The 26,021-nt window shown below is 40.0% G+C and overlaps 1 protein-coding gene across 3 annotated transcripts in view; it reads left to right on the top strand.

Moving 5' to 3' along the window:
• Positions 1-307: 307 nt before the first annotated feature.
• CHRDL1 (chordin like 1) overlaps positions 308-26,021 on the top strand; it is a 41,161-nt gene continuing 15,447 nt past the window's right edge. For 2 of the 3 annotated variants that reach the window (XM_059824304.1, XM_009811418.2), the window contains exons 1-5: positions 308-404; positions 2,309-2,421; positions 6,351-6,444; positions 24,629-24,774; positions 25,782-25,875. In XM_059824304.1, the coding sequence (XP_059680287.1) occupies positions 308-404; positions 2,309-2,421; positions 6,351-6,444; positions 24,629-24,774; positions 25,782-25,875 (544 nt within the window). The remainder of the gene's footprint in view (positions 405-2,308; positions 2,422-6,350; positions 6,445-24,628; positions 24,775-25,781; positions 25,876-26,021) is intronic. The other variant, XM_059824303.1, reaches the window with a different exon arrangement.

The raw sequence follows: 26,021 nt of genomic DNA, 5'->3' as shown, positions 1-26,021 counted from the left end.
CTGCTTTGGAATAAAATCAGGACTTTATTAGAAGTAACATCCACTTTTCAGCTTTCATGAACGGGAATGTGGCCGCTTTTCCAAAAATGAAATGGTCTGAAGCCAGAGTTGTTTCCATGAAATGAGGATCCATGATATAGACGGATTTTTTGGTTCTGGCAGTTTAGGATTTCTGTGTGCTGGATGAAATCATGTCAGAGAATTTAAGTATCTTACAGGATTTTAGTTTAATTAATTTAATCTTTTCTTCCCAACAGTTCAACATTCTCTACTTTGGAGGCTCTTTCTTTTCCTTTTGTCGATAAAGATGAGAAAAAAGTGGATGTTGGAGGATTTTCATTTTATCTTTTTTGGTGTGCTCTGTCTCCTTTTCATAGATGGAGGTAAACTAGAACAAGTAAAACGTAAGTAGACTTCAAACAAAGCTGTCACACTCACCCAAATTTGACATTTTCCTTCTATTTGACAGATGTGGTTCAGACAAGAATGTCCTAAACTGTGGAACTGTGTTCAAAACCTTCTCTAACATTCTTCCTCCTTCTAATCCTACATGTAGTAGAATCAGGTCACACCCATGTTTGGGGCACATTTTCCTGAAGCTCTACAGGTTTCATTGCATCATAAAGAACATAACGCATCAATTTTAGAATCTGTTTTATTTCAAATATCCTGAATCAAGAGGGTGCTTAATTCCATTTTAGTGACTGCTGTAAACATCTGACGGGTTATCTGGATTTTGTCCCATGTGTAAGACTATTGTGCTGAAGTCTTCAGCTAGTGAAAGGTTGTACAAGACTGTTCTGTTGCATTCCAAAAACAACCTCATATGAACTGGATTAGATGCATCCTTTGAGAAAATTAAGAGTCTAAGCACTGTCAAAAACTTGATAAGAAGAATTGAAAAGAATACAAACAAAACAAAGGGAGTATTTCTACAAAGCCTGTCATCCGTGGGAGATGTTAACACATTTCAGAAAGCACAGCAAAGAGGAATAACTACCCAAATAAGTCTAGGAGTTATTGACTGCTACAGCCTTGTTACTAGCTCTCTGGAATGCTCTCCCCACCTGCACAGGGTGGGTTTTGGCCTTCTTCTTACAAAAGACATTGCCCTTGAGAAGTAGTTAAAATTTTCAGCCTCAGTATCAGCAGCTTCTGCTTCTAAGGAGGTAGATGCAAGAAAAAAAAAAAAAAGGAAAAAAAAGAGAGAGCGAGTTCCAAAAAGGCCGCCTTCTCCACTGAACTTGCTCACAAGAAAACAATGTGCAGGTACCCCTGTTCAAAGAAAGCCCAGTGTGAGAAATTATCAAACTCCACTTCAGCCATCTGCTTTTTCAGATCCTGCATTTCATTTGTCATGCTTTTGTGTCAAGTGAAAGCAGATCACTCCACAGTTGCTACTAATAATCCCTACCTCTTGCTACCTTCTTTTAGCCCAGTAAATGTGAAGAATGTCCCTTGCTTGGATTATCACTTGGAAGACACAGGTATTTTATTTGATACCCTAAAGTATCATCTATCCAGAGGGTGATGAATTAAGCTGAATTTGGACATCATTAAGGTAACAGGAAGGACTTCTCTCATGGAAACACGTAAGAAACACCCTCTTATTGAAGAGAGTTGAGTTTTCAGTGTGAAACCATCATGTGACAGGGAGAGACAGGGCAGTAGTGTCTGACAGATATCTGCAAAACTGCATCTGCAAGATTAGAAGTGCTTAACGAACAAAAAGATCTTAAAATATTTTGAGTGCTGATGCATATTTAAGTCAGCACAAATTTTTCTGAAATACTAGGACAAACTTCTTTTTTGTTAAGTTGTTAAAATAAGGAGATACTGAACATGCAGTCTAAATACACTGCATTTATCTTCCTTCTGCAGTCCCCTTGTTCAAAATCTCTCTGCTGTACAACCTGGGATTTTCCTGAGCTGAGCCAGTTGCTTTGGTTTTGCAATGAAAAGGTTTTGTCCTATAAACCTGTCTGAGCAATCAAACACTTTAATTTTGTTACCTAAATGGGATCTTAGCCTGCGTTTTTGCAGGTGAAAGGATAAACTCACCCTGTATGAAAGCCATTTTGTGAGCTATTTCAGGAGCTGCAGTTTTGGAAAGATGGGAGGCCACGTCATTTATTTTGGTTTGCGAGGTTAGAAACAACAGCATATGAAATTAAGGGCATTTCCTTTGTGTGATTCTCCAGGGAAAGAAAAAATAGTTTACAGAAAACACTGCACACCTAAAACCACTTTGTAAGCATGGAATGGGAACATTCATTCATAGCTCTTTCAATTCTTTACTGTTTTACAGATTCAGATACATACTGTGTGTTTCAAGATAAGAAGTATCGTGTAGGAGAAAGATGGCATCCTTACCTAGAACCCTATGGCCTTGTTTACTGCGTTAATTGTCTTTGCTCAGAGGTAGGACTGCTGAGTTATTGATCCTACAACTTCTTCTACTTGCTTAATTGACCAGAATCCTTTATGTTGTATCTACAATTTGACAAAGCCCAAACCTGTTTTCACTAGTGGGTCCTGATCATGCTGCAGGAAATAGAGGCAGGTGATCCTAGCAAAGGGAAAACAATTAACAGAGAAGGCCAATACTGGCAAAAAATACTTGCATGGAGTAGAGAAAACAGATCATCAACTAGCCAGAAGCTTTGTCAATGCTGAGCATTACATCTTGAATAATTGGACCCTGCTACCGAAATATAATCTTTGCAGTTCCATCGATATGGATGATTATCCTGAACCTGAATTTGTTAGTGTTTTGATCTATGTACATTGCCCACACCTTCAGAGGCATTTCCACAGTCAAAGCATCTGCTGCCCTGAAGTGCTGAAGGATATCACCGTTTGTAAAAATCTATGATAGAAGAATGAGATGATGAAAAATGAGAACAGGGTATGGGAAGCAGAGAGAATTGGGTAAGATGTGAAAGGACAGGTCCTTGGCTACCATCAGTCGACACCTGATACGAAGACACAGCAGTCATAGATCCATTAAGTGTGTCATATACAGCTGGGGGGGGGGGGCAGGAAAATGAGAACAGAATATATCCCTTGGAGTACTTTAAAATGACTCAACAATAAGGGATCTTAATCAGTAACACATGAGACACTCCAGATGCTGAGTTTTGTCTGCTGTATTTAATGCAGAATAAGGTTTTCTTGGCTATTTTCCCCCCTGCAAGTGTAAAATATTGGGCCCCTGTGCAGCATTTGCTCTGAGGGATCTGCTACTACAATTTAGTGCAGAGATGCACAAACAGTAGTCCTACAAGCTTGGCTGCATCTCAGATCTGAGCAGCAGAATGCATCTGAGAGAGAAAAAGCAATGTAGTAGGAAGAAAAGGAAAAGTCCCTGGCTATAGCAAAAAGGAGTTTCCACTCGCTTTTGCTGATCTATATGCAAAGTTGAAAACTCCCTCAGAGTCCGTGTGTGGTAAAACACTCATTAAATTGCTGGAAGGCTGTGTCTTGGGTGGGGATGAAATTCACTGGAAACCCTAGAGATCTGGATACAAATCATTGCTCAATGATTTTTAGGAAGATGTTAGACACTCTGGAGGGATGGAAAAGTGCATGGAATGCTCCTCTAGAGAACAGCACTGCTGTGATCTAGGCATATCCACATACTGTGAGGCTCCAACAAATAGAGTGTATTTTATTTCTTTCTTTCGAACATGGGCATGGAAGACCAGCATGACAGTTCAGGGCAACAAGGTTAGTAAAGAAGGAAGCTGCTTGTGGCAATTATCAGTACATGCAGCTCAGAAGTGGTTCTAGACTCTATTTCCTTGTTCGCTCTGTTTTACCTTTGTGGGGCCTCTGGGATGTGACTCTTGTTGCCTGGAAGGAAGACTCCAAATAACTACTGCAGCATCCAGCCATTCCTTTGAGCTTTGTCCTGGCCAAAAGAAATGCCCTCAGAACACTGACCTACAGTAAAAGCTCCAGATCATCAGGAAACTCTCAATAATTTATAATTTTAACAAAATCAAGGCTAGATAAAGCATTAGAAAACATGCCATGACATAGCACAAGCACAGACCTTAAACCAAATATTACAGCATAAAAACTGAAACTTAAGTGTCCCACAGACAGCAAATAGGAGAGACCTAAGTGTAACCCACCTATGATTCCTTGGCAGTAAATCAGTTAGGCAAAGGTTCTGTACAGAGTCTGAAGCAGCAACCTACTCCCTCACTGCAGAGAAAAGCAAAAAAATCCCCAGGGGTCTTCATCACCAGTGTGACGAGAATTTCTTTGCTGGCTTCAAAGATCATGATGCATGTGATCTCTGCACAAAACAAGTCATATCAGCCAGGCAACAGACTGAGATCTCCGCTCCAACTCCAAACAACAGTCTGTCCGTCCATCCCCCCAACACACACACTTTTAATGTTTACGAAAAAGGCGAGGCAAATTAACTAACTAAACAGAGGCCAAATTATTCAGCCTGGGATTAAAAAAAAAAAAAAAAAAAAGCCTTCCTGTTTTTGCATGTATGTAGTATTGTATTTTTACAAGTTACAATTTACATACTTAAACCAGAATAAAACTAAACATAATTCAGTGTTCTCACCCTGTTTCCCCTTTCTTTTACAACCCCTCCTCCCCCCCCCCGCCCCGCAATACACAGTGGAGACTGTTGACTGTTATTGTCAGGTAAACTGGAGCACTCACAATTTGTCAGATCATTATTTTACTCTTTAAAATACAGCAGCTTTTTGCTTGTGTTTGTAGTCAGAGCTGCAGACTTCAGGGGCTAAAATGAATGCTCTCCACACTTGGCACTGATAACGCAGCTTGGGAGGAGAGATGCATTGTTACTCTTTGGGTATCTGATGCAGAAATGCAAACCGTGGCCCTGACTCAGAGAGGCATACAGGAGCGTAAGTCCTACTCCAGTCTGTAGGGCTTGGTCTCCCAAATACCACTGTGAATCTAAGCGCAAGATCAGTCTTACCATGCACAAGATCAGTTAAAATGGTTCTGTCCTGCTGCAAACAGTGGAGTACTGCAGGCAGCACTGAGGAGCGAAGTCAGCCTGCAGAATTTTTATCATAGCTGATCATGCACGGAAAGTAAACATTCACCTCAGGAGATTTCACAGGACTAATAATTAAAAAGGGAGTGAGGCCTATGGAACAGGTCAAGTAAGCAATATGGAGCCAGGCCAGCAGGCAGTGCCAGCCTCTCTTCTACAGTAGTGCTTTACAGGCTCTCAGATGATGGTCTACCGGGCAAGGAGCTGTGCAGACCAGTCCCTGTCCTGCAAAGAGTCTACTGCCTAAAATTTGCTGCTCCTCTATAAAATCAGTATATTTAATTTCAATAATCATTTGAAACAGATGGTGATATAATTTTTAGTGTCTCTTTCCAAAGCAGATGCACAAATGTAGTTCGTGGGTAGTAATGATCTAACAGTATGATTCTAGCCCGTGGTCTGCAGTTATTTAGGAGTCAATGGATTATTTTGAAGAGATGGCTAGAAAAGCCTATACATATGCTATCTAAGGAAGTCTGCACCTCCACTGGAAACATTTCAGTGCTCCAGAAGGCATATGAAAATGAAGTGGGTTTATTCCTGACACCACCTAAAACTACAGTCGTAGCATAGTATCAGTGTTCATGCTGAAAGATCTTTCTTGCTATAAACATGAGCAACTCAGAGCTAAATTAGGAGGATGAATTATAGATGGGAAATGGGAATTTGAAATGGATAGTCTTTTCTGGTTACAGACACTGGAGAATGAAAAATCCCTGTGTTTTAATTATAAATCAAACTTAGATGTGGTCAAACAGAATATTATGTTAATGACATGAATAATGAACACTATTCCCTAGACTTGCTTGTATTTCTTCGAAAAATGACTACTTACCAACTGGTGTTTTTTGTCGACTGGGGAACCCATAAAATGAAAACAAAAGACTCTCCACAGTTTTCAGGAACAGTTACAGACCCTATTGTCTCTTGCGGTCTTGAACTAACCCTCAGTAGGGGATATCTCAGAGACCTACCATTCATTATCTGTGTCTTAGTTTTGGAAATGCAATTCCTAAGCATAATCTGCTCAAAAGAAAAACACAAATGAAGATTGTTGCAATCCATTTTTAGGCACTTCCTCTGATTTTAAGGTTTGTATGGATTTCTGCTACATTCTGATCTTCAGCATAAATTCAGTGGCAGTGAAAGTAGTCTGGGCTTACCCTGGTGTGAGTGAAATCAGAATGTTGTAAAAAGGCATTTGTTTTTAAAATATCTAGATGCAGAACAGAGAACACAGAAATTGGTAAGACAGCCCATTTCATTAAAGTATTGTATTATGTTCCACCTGCAGAATGGAAATGTACTGTGCAGCAGAATAAGATGCCCAAGTCTACACTGTCCTTCCCCTGTGCATGTACCACAGCTGTGCTGCCCACGATGCCCAGGTAATTCCTATTAATGACATATAGTCCTTTCTGAAATAGGTATTTAATATGCTGAGTAACAGCAATTCAAATGTCTGTGCTGGAAAACTTATGTGAAGTAAACATCCTTCTATATCCATTTAGGTCATGAGAGGCTTGTCCTACAGTAAGTTACAGTATTTCTTGTGGTGGTTTCTTTTTAGGAAATCAGAAGTATAGATTTGGGAAGGGATCAGGTAAGCTACCAAGTCCAGTCCCCTACAATCCAGGCAGAAGGTAGCAGAAGTTTCATTGATGGGGTCCATGAACTATCCGCTCCCCACTCCTTCCCTTATCTCTAAACTCCATCACAATAAAACACCATCCCACAAACTTCCTAGGTTTCTGCTTTTGGTGCTTTTCATAAGAGCAGGCTAAAATACGTGGTTATTTGCAATGGTTCTCTGTTAACAAGCAATTCAAAATTGCTGTGGCAAATGTGCATTTGTATAGTATCGCTGTACAACCAGTCTGGTAACATTTGCCTTTTACATCTCAAATCCAGGCATAGCTTCATAATTAGTAGAGACTGTTGTAAATCATAGAAGCAGTGCTGTAGAAGTTTATGACTATATAAATCCAATTGGATACTGTATAGTAAATTCCTCCAGACTGTACATTTATTATATGCTCATTATTAAGAGCCACTGTATGAAAGAGACTAAGCAGGATCTTTCACGAGGCTGTTACAACATTCCCGACATGGCCTAATGGCTGGTAGATTTGACTGGAGCTTTTCCCTAAATGTCTGTCTTAGTGGCACCCCTCATTTCCACTTATAAAAGAGTATTCATGCAGCATCATAGAAAGGGGGTTTATTTGGCTTTCTCCAGAGAGTTTCATTGTCTGAGGAAAACAGCTGTTCCCTGACCAAAACCTGGGAGCAGGAGGCAGTATGCAATGGTGGAGGGACATGAGCGCACAAGTCACTTTGCTGTTCAGCTGGGATTGGAGGGTGTTCATCGCACTTACCAGAGAATAAATGGCACCCACCCATCAATTTTTGGTAGGATTCATCTGTCCTGACAATTGCATACATCTGTCTATCAGATGTGTATATCAATATCTGATCTAGGTATCTAGAATCCTTTCTTCACTAATGATGAGGAAGAAGTATTTCAAGCGCATAACTCATCTAATGCTATGATGCCACTCTTCTTGTGTCCTGGGATGAGAATCATCCCATTCAACTTTCAATCTAATGTTTCAGCATCTAGCTGATGGTACAGTTTCATCCATGACGGTCTAATACATAAGAAAGAAAGTTTGTAAGGTAGTATGCTTTATTTGACCAACTAGTAGTGTTAGATTAAGTGGTAAGATGCCGGGAACACGAACCCCTCTTCTGTTTTCAGATCAAAAGAAGGACTGGTGTGCCAGTGTGCCCAAAATCTGGTCTGTTTTTCCAGCTAATCTAAACTTCAGTTGGCAAGGGAACCATCTAGATATCCTTCATCTAGATATCCAGCTGTTGGAAACATGCTGTCCCCAGAGGGGGATTCATCCTGTTACCCAGAACAAGAAGAATTTTTCCCTGGAGATGCCTGTCTCTCTCCACTGATTATTGAGGGAGCACAGGCAAATAGCTTACACTAGATGCTTACTTTTTTGACAGCTTAAGTTAAATCACAGAAATCCCACTCAGTATGTAACTGGCATTTGGGGTCAGAAACTTTTTCTGTTTTTTTTTTACTATCTCTGTACAGTATTTAGTATAGAAACATAAATGCTTTTAGATTGACTGGTTTTGCTTCAGGTGCTCTTTGGCAGTGAACTATTTGGCTTTTTTCTGTTCATGAGGCTGTAAATGGCATGATACCTATCAAGATTTTAAAACAGTCTACAATGACATAGTGAGGAAGAGTAAGGGCCCCTGCAAACTCTTAAGTCCTTATCAAATTAACTTCTTCCTATTCACAGTCTTCAGCTAGAATTTTGTACTGTGTTTAAACTGATAAATCTGGAAAATTACCATAATGAGCTCTTCCTGAATTGTGATCCGTTATCTTCTCTTAACTGCTCCTAGAGTCTATCTATAGTCTATCTGCTTCATATGGTGGGCCATTCAATTGCTAGCTGGGCAGCATCTCATTAAAAATGAGAGTCCCACTAAGGTTTATTTTATCCCTAATTGAATCTGTAATTCAGATAGATCTGCACCAATGTTAGGAAAAAGAGGACTGGGAATCTCCTGTTATTTCAAGGGTCATTTGCATTCTGCTTTCTGCAGTGATTATGCATATCATATTTGGTGCTCTGTCTTTAGTGGTAATGTTCATGCCTGATCTGAATAGGAATCTCAAGCGTTCTTGCACATCTTATGCCAGCTTTCCATTCCTATGTGTCTGGCATACAATGTCTTTTGTGCAGCATCCGATGATAGGCAGGAAATGCACTTCTCTGGTTTCCCTGGTTATTTTTTAATGGAATGTGCCAGAGCTCTGGCCATTAGCCATCCATTCGAATTACTCTCATAAATGCTCATTATATTCTGTCATGTATGTTTCCCCTCAGTTTCTCAAGCTGCATTTCAAAACTGAGTACTGCTAGTCACAGTGACTTTGGGCTCTTCCTCCTGCCTTTCTGCAGGCCTTGTAGAGTGTAACTGCCCAAATAACTGCCTCCTTATTTAATGAAGCAGAGGTAATGCCAGGAGGCAGCAACTTTCATTGGAAACTGAACTTCATAACTACCTGAGTGGAGGAGCTGTTGAAGGGATTCCTTTGAGAAAAGTTGGCACTGCTCTCCCCTTGGAATTAATGTCTCCTGCATCCACAGTGACACTGGACTTGCTGACACAAAGAGATGCAGTGTTTGTATCCTGTCTCCCTGGCACCAGCCACCATGAATCTTAAGTAGTTGTCAGACACATGTTATGAAGCATCTTCTACTTTACACCAGTGTTCAGTCCTACCAGCTTAGCAGATTCACTGCTAACTTTTTTTTTTTTTTTTTGAAACCTATTCTTTCTAGCATTGGCAAAATCCAGACCGTGTGTCTTATACAGAACTAGATATTCCCCCCTTTTGCAGCTCTGAAAAGTATTTTACTATCTGAATTAGATTCATATCATCACACATATGTAACCAAACATACTAGGTTCACATTCATTGGGACTCTTTTTACACATTAGTGAAATCCAAAAGCACATCACATGCTTCCAAGCTTCAACTCCTTCCTTCCACCTCAGGATGCTCCAGGCATCATCAGGGAAGAGGTGATTTACAGAGTCAGGGAGAGAATTCACCATCATTCTTAGAGCTGGGTCAGCTCTTGAGCTAGAGTGGACTTCCGACCTCCTGTCATGAAAATAAACATCATGTACAAGTTCTTCACGCATTTAGCTGCAGCTGTCTTTTATGGCACTACTATGGACAGTGCCTTTATAAATGGAACATTTATTGTAGATTGTATCATTTCTACATGGAACGATTGTGAATGAAAGCATTTGGAGTCTAGTTAAAGATCTAAAATTTTTGAGTACACTCTGGAATATGTGCATCTAAGATGGGGGAAGCTTACATCAGAAGCAAAAATGCACAATTGCGGGATTTAGAAGGGGTTTCCATATTTCACTGGCTGGTTTGATTTCTCAGCAGATAAGGCTGCACGCTGATGTATGAATCAGCCCATCTGGCTCCAGTATTTTTTAAGCTTGCTGCCCCGACTAAACACACTGGCTTCCAAGAACGTTCATGATTAGTAACACATTTAGGTTTAAGCTCCTTTGCTACTATGATTTTTCTGTATCAAATTCAAACCACTTTTCTGATGTACTTTTCATTGTTCTTTAGATATTGAAATAACAAAATGTGAGGTGGTACCTATATATATAGCTGGACTAAATACAAAGATGGACCAGATCAGGTATCTCACAACAGTGGTCTGAGAACATCACCTAAAAATAAAGGAGGCTATGTCTGCATGGTAGACTGCAGCATGACTTAGTAATACCTGTATCTTCGAACTAGCTATTTTAGATCCTGGAAGCAGCCTAGTTAGGACAGCGCAGAACTCACTGCACTGCAAAACAAGCTTAAGAAGCAGGAAAAACATGCCTGCAATGAGCTCAGTGCTACCTTCTCTCAATTCCTTCCAGTAACTGAGCTAGTCCAGGTAACACACTGCACTCTGTAGTGTAGATATTCTTAAAGACTCAGCCTTACAAGGTGCTGAGTATATACACCACCTGTTGACCTGATATACTTCTTATATGTAAACACAGAAGCATGTGTATAATACAATGCATCTTGCACTGAGTTACAACCAAAATCTTCAGCCTGGGCAGTTGGAATGCTCTGGTGGAATGATTTTCCTCTGCAGAATGCACACACAGTACACCATTTGATGAAGAGGTTTTGGGTTCTACCCAGCTCACACAGCAGAGCTCCCAGGCTCTCAGTTCTAGTCTTCTCACCCTTCCATTCAGAAAAACCCTATCTGTTTCACAAATATTTGTGGAATGGAGGAAGGCATATTGTGCCCAGCTCTTCCGTTCTCTATAAAATTCTTGTTGCTACCACCTACACGTCTCATAATATTAAGTGGGAAACTCATGGCCCAGATCTCACTGAAGTTACAAGGAGTTTTAATTGCCTTAAATAGATGGGTGTAAGGCCTGAGTAGGAAAGAGAAAAAACCATATGAATATGGTAATATTAAGAGATGTTCAGATGGTCTTTTACTGAGCAGATACTGTTTTCCATGCTGTTAGTAAAAGAACAGTTGTTACCTCCCATATAAAATGTATCTCTGTTGACTGATGCTACACCTCTGAAATTGAAGTCAGAAACACATCATATCCTGAATTCCAGACTGAAAACAGACCCTTATAGCAATACTCAAGATCAAGAATTTTTATGAGTAACCTGGCAAAGGGCATATCATCGTTCTAAAAGTTGTGCCTGAACCAATATGCGTGGTTCAAACACCTAAGTATTTAATGAGAATTTGGAGATGGATCCAGACTTCACATATAACTTGCAAAACTTCAGAACTCTCCACTGTCTGAAAGACCAGATCTCTGCCCTACCATGAAAGATCTTCAAGGTTCTCAAGCCTGACAAGTTGCAAACACAGAAACCCTTTTCCTTTCTCTATGTTAATCTGTCCCTCTATTGCCTAAAACCCCAGGCAGCAGAATTTTTTGATGAACTGTGCTGCCAAAACACCCACTTTCCATGTTACCCCATACGAAGATTTGAGACCATTGGTCATGCAGCAGTATAAACAGTCTCTGAGCTTGTGATTTCCTTTCTCTTATATAATGGTGAAAGGATTAAGGAAGAAGGCCACAGGGAGATTCTTGAGAAGAATGATACGCAGATAGCATTTCTTTCTTTCATGATTCTTCTTCTGAAATTCGAATTTGACAGCAGCAAATATTATAGCTACTGAAGGTTGATGCATGCTGTATTTTGAGACAATAATTAAAAAAAGGCATCTTACAAAGGTGCCTCCTAAAGGCCTAGATGTAGTCTGTGAGATGAAAACAACAGAGCAATAACAGCTGTAATTTTATGGAAGACTAGATAAATTATGGAGAAATCTTATAAAATCCATCACTTGTGGAAAACAACAGCCTGTAAGTGATTTCGATACTGAATTCTTAGTCCCCTATACACAGCTGATGGGAGCACTGTTCTTGACACATGAAGAGCACTCTGGCTAGCAGGGATTAAGGAACAGTAGAGGACAATCTCTGTTTAAGTCATTGATTGAGAATGGTTAAATCTTGGCAGAAATGTTCAGATGAAAAAAAATCTAAGGCACCACAAGCATCAGTAAAGTTAGGTATTGAAAGTACAACATTATAATAACTGGGGCTCCCTTCACACACCTCTTTTGTAGCCATCAACAATTAGCATTGGAGGAGTTCAAACATCTGACCTACAGGTCACCTACAAAGTCTAATCTATCAGTGACAGCACAGTATACCATATATACAACTGAAAGTCCCTGGAAGTGTCTCCATACAAAACACAGTGCTAAAAAAGTGAGGAAAAAGAAAACTCAGTATGCAGAAAGAGATTTCTGTACAATTACTTCTGGAATAAAAGAGTGAGGAAACTTCAGGAATAATCACCGTTAACAAATCAACTGCAAAGCTTGAAAGCCCTACTGGTTTTATTCTTTGCTCATACAACATTATCCATGCTTCTGGAAGCAGCTGAATTGTCTGAGAGATAATACAAAAAGCTAGACTCCTAAAAATCTTGACCATTTGAAACCATTATCCATGCTTGTCTGAACTGTTCATCCAAAGAATAAAATCTATATATTCCGTAACTGATGCATGGTATATAACAAGTTCATAACCACCTTAGTAATGAGTCCTACAAGGATCATCTTCCTGACACTGAGGAATAGACAGCTGGCACTTAAATAACAGTCCATTGATGGCAATATGAGTTTGGAGCTATAGGCACATCTCAGATTTTAGAAAAACTGGCCACATTCTCAGCATCCTGCCCACTTTGTCACATGTCTGACATGAGCCTCAGTTCATAGAAGAAATTCTGCATACTCAGCTCCCCTTCAGTGTTCACCTCCGCCTTCCCTCGTTACTCTGCCTCAGCATCTGAATCTCTAGAGACCTTTAATCCATGCTGTTGCACTGTCTGCAGGCCCAGTAGCTATGCTTTCACTGTCCACCTCTGCACTTTTCAGGTAATAAAAAAGAAATTAAAAATAACCTGTGACCCAGGCTCTCGGCAGTCACGGTACAGGAGGCTGCGGAATAGGTATGCCAACATACACAGCAGCTGATAGCAGTAACTGGAGAACTACTTACTATTATCTATTGATAAGAGCAAATTTCAAATTCTTCCAGTCTGCATTTGGTTCCTGTGGAGGTACCATAGAATTACAGAGCCGTGCTTGTTTATGGTTACTCCACATATACAAACAAGGTGGATATTCATATCTGGAATATGAAAGACTCGCAGAATGTTACACAGCACCAGAGATTAGTGAGGTGCTCTGTTTTTTGTATAGTCCCAACAATGGGCAGCTGTCAGTTCAAATAAATTGTTTATTTGGAAGTAAATTTGATTTGGAAATAAAATTATATAGGCATTCCTGGGAGAGGTCTAATTTTTTCCTGTTGACATGCACTCAGATAATTCAGTTTGTTTTGTGATTTGCCTTTGTTACTAGCTTCATAAGGAATGTTTGCTATCACAGCCAGATTGAGGTTATCACTTGTTTCCATTCTGCTTTTTTGACCATAAAACTTCAAACAATCTATCTGTAAATCAGCATCCAAGATGCACTGAAAAAATATGTATCTTCCCACATGGATGACAGAATTAGAACTTCCATTTCTTTGGACTGACATGATAGGATAGGATAGGCTGCTCAGAATTTTTCCAAGATAACTTCCAAGAGCTTCAAAGATGCTTCAGAGAGAATTCAAAATGCACCAAAGCTTCACTCAATTTGTTTCCTTGGCTGGGAGAGTGATTGGTAGATTCTTATAATAGTTCAACCTTAGAGCAGGAATTAGAATGGAGCAACCTAGAAAGTGTTTTATGACTCCTTCAGAGTTTTGCTGGGCAATTTTTTATGCCACTATAAAAGAAAACACAGGAAATTAAGTTGCAGAAAATATATTAAAATAATGTGAAGAGCTTGAATTTAGCCCTAGAAAGCTAAAAAACAACCAACAGCCTGCTGAATGTTTAAACTGAAACTACATCTTTGCCTTGAATCTGTATGAAAGTTCATACTGTCTAGATAAGGTGCTACTAGTTCCTTCAAGCAATGAGTTTCATACACTTTCTACCGTCTGACCATATTAAAGACTAGCCGTTGCGATTAACTCTGAATTACCTTGGAGTTTTTAGAGCTTAACCTGGTCCTTGAAGTTATTTTAATGTAAAGCATTTTGTGGCTTAATATCTTTGACACCTGCACCTCTGAGAGGCACATATGGATTTTGTTTAGAGCTTGTGTTTGCAGTTTTTGGATAGTGCACAACTTTTCAATCCAAATTTATTGTCAGCTTCAGCCACTGCTTTAAAAACAACATCGTTGCACTGTTTTTGTTTTTTAAAGGGACCTTCACACATCATCTATGTTTCTTTAAATCATAGATTGATAATAAGTTGGATTATGATGCATGACTGAGGGAAAAGGCTAAATGCAGATGGACTGAGGGTTGATCCACAGTCTACTGTAGTCAATCAACAGATTTCTATTAGCTTTGATAGTTTTTGGACTCAGCCTTCTATGGAAACAGATGCAGTTATTGACTGTGATATAGTCCCCTCTCTAAAAATGCTAAGGAGTATGGTAGAAATATGAGACAGAGTAGGTGTTTGGGCCAAGTTCCAAATCTATTTAGTTCAATGGAGTTCAGATCAGACCTTGAGGTGACACATTCATGTAGAGTGGAAACAAAAGTAGAGGGAAGAAATTAAGCAAAGGAATTTCTAATAGGAAAGAAATCCATTTGCTTTCTGATGCTGTGCTATAATCCCCCAAGGACCTCCAGCCACAAAGGTTATTTAAATAATACTAGGTGATCCCTAGAAGATAACCTTGCACTGAAGCAGTGTAATAGGTTTTCTCTCTCTAGGGTTCCTGTATTCTCATGAGATGATGAATCAGGATTTAGTTCTGGTGATGAAGTAGCTCTAGAATATTTGTGGTTTACCCTTCTCGATGTGATAGTGGTAAAAACATTTACCCTTTCAGCAGCTGGTGGTTTGGACCTTGCAACAGCCAGTTTGCAATAGCAGTTTGTCCCACCACGTGCTGATGGCACTCAGGGCTCAGTTTAGTTGTCCAGCCCTGAAGTTGTACTAGGAGCAGGTCAGGAATATGTAGTAACTGAGTTGATGGCACTGACAGGTTTCCTGCCTTTCTGAGGCAAATGTATGCAAGAGGCCTCTACAGATACTGAGGAGAGTTTGGTAAATTTCTGGGAAAAACAGAGCATGCGTTATCCCAGGTCACCATAACACCTGTGTTCCACAATGTCCCTTGCTGCCTATAGAAAGACTCCCTGTCCTCTCTGTTTTCTTCATCCCCTCTGCATTTGGCCCCTCTCACCAAGTAGCCCCAGCATAGCACACTCCTGCTAAGATGGCCGAAAAATGATCACAGAACATCTCCTGCACTGAGGGCCTTTTTGGGAAAGTGCACCACAGTGGCAGAATGAGGAAATCCAGATTCCCAGCTATATGCTTCTTTGCACTGGCCCTTCTGGTACAAATGGATCAGAAGATAAGCATTAACTGGATCTTTGGGTAGAAAGCAAACTTACTGCTATCACTGTACCTTAGTTTCACTGGAACTGCAGGAAAATAGGCAAGTGCTCTGTGTTATATAAAAACAGTGCTATTTGTGCATGAAATGCGCTGCATAAACACAGAAGAATATTATTTATGTGATCTTTTCTTCATATAAACATGAGGATCTTTTTTTAAAGAATATTTCAAAAAATACAGTTTGTTTTGAATACATAGCATCAGGGTTAGTTCAATCAACAGAGTTGTTCCAGATTTATTCAACATAACTATGATCAAAATCTCACTGACTGTCACTCTCCTAGCAAGCTGCATAATCTCTTTCTGCAGGATGCTTCCCTCACCTCTTTAAGTCTTAGGCTGCTCTGTTTTGAATTTGTAAGGATCAGATTATCAACACATATTTATTCCTCCATTCCAAATACGTGTCTCATACTGAATAGCTGTTTCTTATATATAATAACCATATTCCATTTGCTTACGTGTAGTAGATTGAAGAACCTAACATAGAGGATTTCTGCCTGGAGGCAGGCTTCTTTATCTTTTACTTGGAATGTTACTAGCACTTAGATTTTTCCAGGACTGGGAAGAGCTTTGGCCAAACCCCTTGGAACATAGACCCCAAGGCAGCAGGGGTCAAAGGACTCATTACCACTTTTTCAGAGCTCTGATTCCTTAGGTGAAAGGAGGCTATTTCAGATATTGTTCATCAGAGCAGCTCCACAACTGCTTTTCTAGCTGTCAAAATGGCTGTTCTTGCAACAGGAAGAGGCACATACCATTTTAAAACTGGAGAGAGGAGTTTAGCCCAGGTCCCCTCACAAAGTGAATTTCAAAGTGATTAGATTTACTCGCTTTGTGTTTCTCTCCTGTACTTCAGGATGACAGAGGATTCAAACATGTTCCAACTGGCTGTGCAGTCAAAAGTAACTGTAAGAGTAAATTGCAGTCACTCGCTCTGGGCCTGCTTCAGTAAGATGCCAGATTGAAGTCTGCAGTTTGCAGTCAGTAGGAGCTGCAAAAGAGCTTCAGATTCTCAAGTATTGTACACGTATCCTTGGTGACACAGAAAGATAAGTAATGTCAGTTAGTAGGCAGCAAACATGCCCAACTACAAAGGAGAGTCCAAACCTGCTGCCATCCGATGTGATACTAATATATCACTTGTTGTTGCTTTCCCCCTATACCAATGACACAGGGCGTTACTAGCGCACACTGTCAAGAATGAAACACACCACTTCATTCATCAGGACCTTCCTTTTAGTTTAGTTTCTCCTCCATGAGGTGCAAAAGCATTACCTGCTGAAGGGAAATGTTTTGAACCAAAGCACAACTCATGTGCTTTGAATTAATTTTCAATATTTCTTTGAATTAATTTTCAATATTGCTGCCCCAAAATTGAAATTAAAACATTACACCTTGTTTACTTAAGAGTCCTAGTCTCCAGAGTTATTCACTGAGGAGCACTTCCCTCCAGAAGTCATTCCCTAGCATCACTGGGACCCATTTGAAAGAAATAGACTAATATATACTGTGGTGTAAAAGACGCATGCAAGGTGGGACCTTAGGGTATATTGTTACCCTTGAAGTTTTCAAGGAATTAAAAAAAACCAAAAAAGATCCACAAGTCAGCCCGTTGTTATGGGTGTTTGGCTAAAAAAGACAAGAACTGTTTTTGCTGCTGCCAGTCCCAGCTCTGCTTTCAGATAAAAGCTGAAAGTTGGAGTGGGAGGCACAGTTCCTACTCTGCATGTGTCTGGCTCAGGATAGAGCTATTGCTATGAATGATAGTGCTCAGGCTAGCTAATTTGGGGAAGTCTTGTCCCATACACAAACACAAAGTGAATTCCATTCTAAGACAGATGCACAGCTCCTGTGGGTGACAGCCTGTTTCATCTTAAAAACACATTTCAGTGGTGGAGGAAAACACAGCATTTTTTACATTGTGGTTGGCCTTTGGCAACTGCAGCTGTCATTCTGGGAGCAGCTGAAGAAAACTAGAGAGGTAACAAGGTGCATAACATAAAGAAAGCTTCCAACATCTTATCTGCAACTCTCTCCTCCCTGCATTTCATGCTTCCAGCTCCTCGCATGAATTGCAGTAGGTGCAAGTTAGCATTTTATTCTACGTTGCTGCCTGGATTTTTTTCAACCCACTTTGTAAATTGCAACTCCACCTGCAGGTTTTTATCCAGAAATGTAATTTCCTTCACATGAATAAGTTATCCCATTACTGTTATTCCAGACTACTTCAGTTAGTATTTTGGGGCCTCCTAGAATTAATCCTTCACAGTGGAACCTGAAGTCCATTGTGTTAGCCTTTAACATTGCTATGAAAAACACCAGTAAAAAGACAATAAATAAGAATCATCCCTGTATCTGTCTACTGACTTATGTGTACGTTACCCTAGAGAATGATTTTGCTTCTAGGAAAAAGACCTGGACTCCATGAAGGACAAGAATTACAATATTTTTTTAACAAGGAGACCTAGAGGCATGTGTAACTCCTACCCAAGCAAACATTTTTCCAAAAACAGATGTCAGGTCATCAAAGTGCTGCCCACTTGTGTTGGACAGTGTGTGTACCTAAGCTGATTCAGGTTTCATAAAATTTTCAATAAGCAAAACAGGGAGAAGTACTCTCATACTCTAGTCATGTTCCCCTCTGGCATTAGAAATGCTCGTGATTTGCACATTTCCAAGAATTGTGGTTTATTTTGACCTGCATAATTGCTTTTTATGTGTTGCTTCTGAACAGTTAACCTGAAATTCTTATGCCAATTTTAAATGTCAAGGCAAGTAATATGGCCTCACATGATGTTATGTTACAATATGGTTGGACTTGATGGTCTTACAGGTCTTTTCCAACCTTAGTGATTCTGTGATTCTGTGATTCTGTGAATTTGGGTGACCTGATTTCTGTACAGAAGCAGCTTGTGAGATGACCAGTTAGCTGGTGTCCAAAGACAGTTTCCTGCACCAGGATACAGCCTAGAGAGCTTTGAAGTACCTGTTGCAACTAAACTGACTCTCCCAATTGTGTTCAGTAAGTAGCAAAGCTCACTGGGAATACAAGTGAATATGCAGGAGAGATGTCAATGCAAACAGTTGTCTCAGAGTTATAGCAGAATTCAATTGCTTGTCTAGTGAATAGGGTTCTAAAACAAATCCTCAGTCTCTTGGTCTGTACATGCTTATGCTCCATGTTGATTCAGAAAACATGTTTCATAAAACCCTCTCTGGATTCAAATTCATAATCTATCATCTGTCTACTTATAAAAGACCAGAGAGACTATCTGCAGAACAGTTCCCAGTATGGTAAGTTTGTTAAGGCATTAGACCTCATGATTAATTTCATATTGTTTACCACTTGATTGTTTTTGTAAGGGTGGTTAATAAAACAGACAAACTGCAAAACCCAAGCCAGGCTGAACGCCTAGCATTTCTGCTTGATGTTTAAAGCCCATCTTTTTCAGTAAATGACACTAGGTGATTCTGAATGTTGCAGTTTAAAAATAGTTTCTAAGTCAGCAAGCCAAGAGTCTGTAAGATTTTAAAAAAAATGATCTTTGCCAGATGTTCTGATACTAAAATAAGCAATAGTGAGAGTGTTAAGTTAAGTACTAACAAGAATGGCCAGAATATTGTGCAAGAAAGTATCTCATAGAGATGCAATAAAAACCCACAGGTCCTTTCTGAGGTGCTGTGCAGGGTCCTAACAGACCCTGCTGAGAGGTATGCAGCAGCATGAACTTTGCCTAAACACCTTCTTTGTTTAATCTGTACAATCTCCATTTCAGGACTACACTCGGTTACCACTTCAGCATATTACTGGTTGCAGATCAGTAAAGCTTGGCACAATGACTTCCAGAAAGCCAAGATGCTTGGTCTCATTTTCCACAATGGTGAATACCACCCAAAAGCAACTGATTATCTTGTCTTGAAGGTCAGATGGCACATCATAAATACTTTACTGATTATCATGCCATGACTGTACTGATTCTGAGGTGGTTTTGCCAGTTTGTTAATTAGTGTCCTAAAATTGTTTGTTAGCAATCATACCTGCACCTCCTGACTTTATCCAGAAGGATCCAAACTGAAAACTTAATTGACTGTAGTAAGGCCTGGATCCTAAAGCCCTTCCTCAAGTAAGTCACCCTACAGTAATGTTTCCCAAAAGGCTAGTTTGCTCATAGCCAGTTACTGCTTTTCACTCTCTGCACATAAATACTTTTACAGAAGTTACCACTGTTTCAAACACCAGGAATGGCCCATGGAATTTGTCTAAGCTGTTCAAGGGATTAGTTGCAGATAACTGATGCTCTTCTGCACCGTATCCAAGTAAGGGTAAAGCATCTCAGGACCAAGCTTTTATAATGATCGAGGAAGGAATAGTTGTAAACAGAAAAAGCTACAAGATGGTGTTTCCAAAACTGACTTTGATCCATGTGACACAGCGTCTGTTTCTCCCAGGAGACTGGAAAGCTCCAGAAGCCAGGAAGCCCTGGTCTGTGTACATAGCATGGCTGTCCTCAAACCTGGGCCCTTGGAAACCTCAAGTCATGGTCAGACCATCAGGAACCCAGGCAGGTTTCTGTGAAAAATCTGTGATTGGAGTAGATTCCACTGAACCAGAAAATTTCCATAAAATGTCTGTGGTGTATCAAATTCATATCTAACTCTTTTTGTGAGACTATCAGGAAGGCATTAGTGCTGCACTTCACACTAAGTTAGCATCCCTTCATGTCAAACTTTTTGCCATACATTTTCTTCACACGCCCTGTCAAATGGACTATAGTTCATGGAATACGTGAACTATACCTACATGCAGTGAACTTTTATATCATCAGGCTGTACTAGAGATCTGAATTGATACAAATCTTGTTTGTATAGATCAACAGTTCCTCCTAGTACAAGCATCCGTCTCAAACGTAATCTTAAAAAGCAGCGTTCAAGCAGTCACCTAGGCCGAATCCTGAATGAAACCTTTCTATTGACTTCATTGAGGCCAGGATTTACCTGGTGTGTATGGTACGCCAGTGAAAAACAGCCTAGGTAGACAACAGAAGCTGGATAGAATCCCATGTTTGGAAGAGAGGAATGCTTGGATACAAGAATTCAAGCATAGCCACCATAGTCTTCAATTGCTTTTAAAGAAATAATTGTTTTGAAGCTAATCCATTTTTGATACAGTTGTATTCTGTTGCCTGTTTGTAAAACCTGAAAGACTTCTTCAGCCAGGTTCAACCTTTAAAGCTCCTTACAGGATAAGTTCAAATCCATAGCAAGTCATATAAAGCCTAGGTTGCACATCTTAGCCCCCTGCCATTACCTAATGCTAATGTTGGTGATAAATCAGTGTTGTCCATATTGCTAACTCGTGGTCTTACCTTGATCCCACTAAAATTGCAGGCAAATGTAAGCATAGCCTGTCAAGTCTGAGCCCTTAGAGAATAAATGCCAACCACAGAAACAAAGATACTTCCTTTTCAATTGATGCTGTAACATCTTTACCCTGTATGTTTTATATTGCTTCCACTGACATGCTATGAATGCCAGAAAGAAAAGCTCAGATTGAACCCAGTTAATTAAAAGGATTCACACAGATGGTTTGCCTGGTACTTTACAGAGGCAACTAATTAAAGCAATGTTAGTCAGCACCATTAAAATGCCAGATAAAGCTTTGGGAACAATCCTGATGAGGAAGCAAGGGTTTACAAATAGAGCTTTGAGCAATGCAGTATATTTGCAGTTAATTAATCTAATTCTAACATATCTGAACTAAGGCACAGAATAATGCATGCTGATATCAATATTAATGCCAAGATTTTTCAAAGTTCAAACCTGGCACTTATTAAAACAATCCACAATGACTCTAATTTCACATTCTACAGGAGAATATGATATCATGAGGGAGTCTGAACTCCTCTAATTAGCCATGATTTAAAGAGAACTAGAAAAGAAACCAAGGCAAGTCCTAGTTGTAGAAAGTCAATCACAGACTAGCAAAGACAGAGAGAGAGAGAAACTGCACCAGACAGAAGTTATATTTAGACGTGCAATATAAACAAAGCTTCTTTGCAGTTTTAGACAGATGCTGTGTTTGGAGAGGATCAGTCGTACTCTCAGATATGCTGTCTCCGATGTATGACTGTATATATTTTTTTGCAATAACAGTAACAGGGTCTTGATCTGAAAACTTCTTCTAAACCTTATTTTATGCAACCAAATAGCCCCATTCACTTAATGTGCTAAAAGATAATCATATGCACAGGTATGTGCAGCATAGGACCTAAACCGTGGTCTTATTCCCTGTAATTGAAACAGGCTTTTCTTATAATTATTTCATCAAATAAGACTTCAAAATAGCAATAGAATTTCATCTCATATTCCAAAGACAGGCAGTATATGTGTTTTGGGCTGCATGTTATGATTTAGCTGTTATAGGCCTAACTTCTATGATCAACTTAAAAGAAATATAGATGAAAACAACTACCTACTGCAACTCTCCACTGTCATTTTCCAAGCAGTAAGTTTCACCATCCTCCTTCCCTAATTTAGAAGCCGCAGTTTAAAGGCATTTGGTGATTTCATAGTGACCTGAGCAACGTGGCATATACCAAGGTAAATCTGCAGTAAAATTTACTCTCTTCAGCCAATACTCTGAAGAGTCACGATGAGTCATTCAAGTGTTGGTCTTTGCAAATGTCAGAGCACAAAGCCAAACACTGCTTTTGGACAGGCATCCCCCATGGGCACAGCAATGTCCTGCAGAGTCTGCATGAACAGGGCCTCATATCCAGACAAGAACCATCTGTATTCTCCTTTCATTTCTCCTTTCATTTTCATTTCTTTCCAGTTCTACTGCTCTTCCAGTTACCCAAGGGGCAAGGGGATAACTAAGGGTGTGGCAAGCTCTCTCTGCTTTTTATGAGATGACTCTCGGAAAGCCCAAGAAACTATGGTGACATAAGTTTTGGGAGGTAGCACAGTCCTGAGAAGTGCCTCTTTATTCGTGTTTTCCAATATTTGTGCCTAATGGGACAGTAGCTGAATTTGTCACTTCAATTTTTTGATGACTTTCAAAGGATGTGTCTTAATTAGAGCATACATCTTGCCATTCCAGAATGTGTATGACTAGCAAACCATACAGCAAGTGCCAAAAGCACTGCATTTCTATGCCAAGCACAGGTGTTGTCAAAGCTCTGTACTACTTACAAGATTTTGGAAAGGTATCATTAGACACCCTTGATTGCACTGAAATAATGATGTATTTGGTGCTTCAAGGGAGGAAGTGCAAACACCATGTCTGTTTCTTGAAGAGAAATGAAATGTCAGACAAGGAACCCTAAATGGCTAACTTCTCCTGCCATTCTCCTGTAGAATGTTCTTTGCTGACCCACTAGACTCTCAAATACTGTAGTACATGTATGTTCCACAGCCAGATTCGACATTTACCATTCAGAATATTATTAATACTTGATGGACCAATGTAACTAAATATATGCTTTTATGGAAAACTCTAAATGTCAGTGTTTAATGCCAGTGCATGCCAGCAGAAAACTGCTCTTTCACTTGACCTCCCAGCTGAAACATGTGCATTCTGTGGTGGCACAGTATGACAAAAAAATCTCCCCAGGTTTATCTGATAGATAATGAAAGGGGCTACAGCAAAACCTGAATTTTCAGGTCAGGTTTCTTTTACATGAAAGCCCAAACCCACTGAATGAAATTTCAGCTGCATTCCTAAAAATTTGCAGTGATTCGGGCTTCAGAGAACAAACACTCCACTGTTACTTCCATAGAGCTCTTGTTCGAAATGCCGCTTCCCGTGCTGAGATGTTAAATTCATGTGAATGTAATTGTATAGTGCCAGATTCACTGCCCAATACGTATCAAGTGACTTACATTTCATAGGTAAAGTATAATCCCTTTGCACAGTTTGTCTACTGCTAAGACTTAAACAATCTAGGGGATGTTTTAACGTAACGTATGGATAGCTTTATGTCTCAGAAGAAAATTTAATTCATGTGGTGCAGAACTCGATATGATCTTGAGTTGAAAAAGGTTTCAGGGTTGAATTGACACTGCCATCTTGTGCCCTTTGTCGTATGCACTGAGTTCTGCAAACAAAATGCACTCATTTGCACATCTGACATTAAAATGCATGTAAGAGAAAAATCAGCTTTTGGGTGGCTTTTGAAGTCTGCCTTTGACAAGTTTTGCCTGTTTTGAAAACAACAGCAGCAACGAATTGTGAAGGCCACTAGGAACAAATGCTTACACAGTACATAGTTCTCTCTTGACCCAGTTCCATCACTAGTTTCACTGCTCCTCTATCAGAAGGTTTGTGCCTGTGGATGGCATGGAAGTGGAATCATGCATGCCCTATGGCACAACCTGCTAATCTGCAACTAAGTCTTCTGTGGGCTACACTACAAATCATTAATGAAATGATACCAGTACTAAGAAGGGGGAAACCATGATAGAACAGTGCTATTGATAGTGGGGTTCTGTGTGTATACAGGACCTAATGCCTTCTATATTAAAGCATGAAAAAAACATGTAAATATAACAAGTGGGCACATAACTGCACCTACCTACCCTAATACCAAATGCTACAGCAGACAGAGCAAGAGAAAATACAGCAGCATGAGACATGGCCATCAGTGCTGGCATTGCAGTTGATCATCAACATCCTAAGATTAACTGGGACAGTCAAAGCGTGAATTATTAAAAGTTCAGCAAAATAGTAGCATGAGAATATAACTTCTACTTTGTAGCATGAGAAAACTTGTCCTTTTGTAATAAAGAGAAATGAGGGAGAAGGGAAGCTTTTCTTCCCCTGTATTCGTGATATTGTGAGTTGCTGAGAACATTTGCATGAAGTGTTCCTTTCCCATTGCTTCCAGAAGACTCCCTTTTCTCAGTAAGCAGCAAAATCACCGGGAAATCCTGTGAATACAATGGCACCACCTACCATCATGGCGAAATGTTTGTGGCAGAGGGGCTTTTCCAAAACAGGCAAGCAAACCAGTGTGCCCAGTGCAGCTGCTCAGTAAGTAACATGATCTGACAGAGCCCTGTTCTGTCTATGCTTCATTTCAACTTTCTAGAATACATGACACTGAAATATAAGCAATACATCGCAAAGGCTGGGAATTGAGAATTAATGCTGAAACTCATGAGAGTGCTCAGAGCCAGCCTGCAGCACCTGGTAAATGCCAGGCTACCTCTTACTCAAACACAGTGGACAAAGCTTACTCTGTCAAGCATCTGCTGTAAGTGAGCTTACAGTGCAGAGGCAGCAGGTAAAATATTGCTACTTGGCATATATAGAATATTTCACTTCAACATGACTGGAAAACATAGCACTAAGCCACTGACTGAAACTGAATTCATTTGGACTGAGCTGATAAGTAAAGAGCCCCACGGGCTGGCAGTGGACAGCTCTATAAACTGGCACTGGGCCACAGAGATGTCACCAATTCAAATCCAGTATATTTGAGCAGTCACCCAGTGACTCTTCAGAGCCAGTGTCTGAACCAAAACATCCCTCTCAATCCAACCAGCTCTTCAGTATCAAGTATTGGCAACTCTGGACCTCCTCTGATCAAATCATCATCACATTCTACATTAACTACAAATTTAACAGGCTGGGTACTGAACAGACTTCATAACTTTCAGTTACTGCTAAGCTATTCCTCCAGTTCAATGGTAAGATGCAACAGAGGGAGAGCGGGGGGTGTGGAAATTTACACTGTGTGATTTTAGAACTGACAGTGTCGGGTACCTTTTCAGCCTACAATAATTGCAGTTCTCCCCGCACTTTTTTACCGCTTCCCTTTTCCCTGTTTTCTTAAAGAAAGAGACCTTCCTCTGCGCAACAACAAATTTAAAAAAAGCTATTCAGACTTTTCATTGGTCTAGTATTCTGCTTTTGCATACTAGAGTGGCATTTATGTAAACACACATACTAGATTTAAGCATGTCCATAAAAAATGCATATACAGTACCAGACAAATCGATGACTCCTTCTAAATTCTCCTTGTGTTTTCCTGGCAGGAAGGAAATGTGTACTGTGGGTTGAAGACTTGTCCCAAATTAACTTGCTCTTTCCCAGTTTCTGTTCCGGAGTCCTGCTGTCCAGTTTGCAGAGGTAAGTTCGAGTACAACCACAGAAGGACAGGCTCCGAGTTTACTCCTTCCCCTGTCAGAGCCCTGTCTGTGCACCAGCACTGTCACTCGGGACACTATCTGCAAATTTCCCATGTACTTAAATCCAAGGCATGTTGGGAAATTAAA

This window comes from Gavia stellata, chromosome 14 (genome assembly GCF_030936135.1).
Source record: "Gavia stellata isolate bGavSte3 chromosome 14, bGavSte3.hap2, whole genome shotgun sequence".
Classification (NCBI taxonomy): Eukaryota; Metazoa; Chordata; class Aves; order Gaviiformes; family Gaviidae; genus Gavia; species Gavia stellata.
The sequence above is the reverse complement of the archived record's forward strand: the minus strand, read 5'-3'. Positions and strand labels throughout refer to the sequence as shown.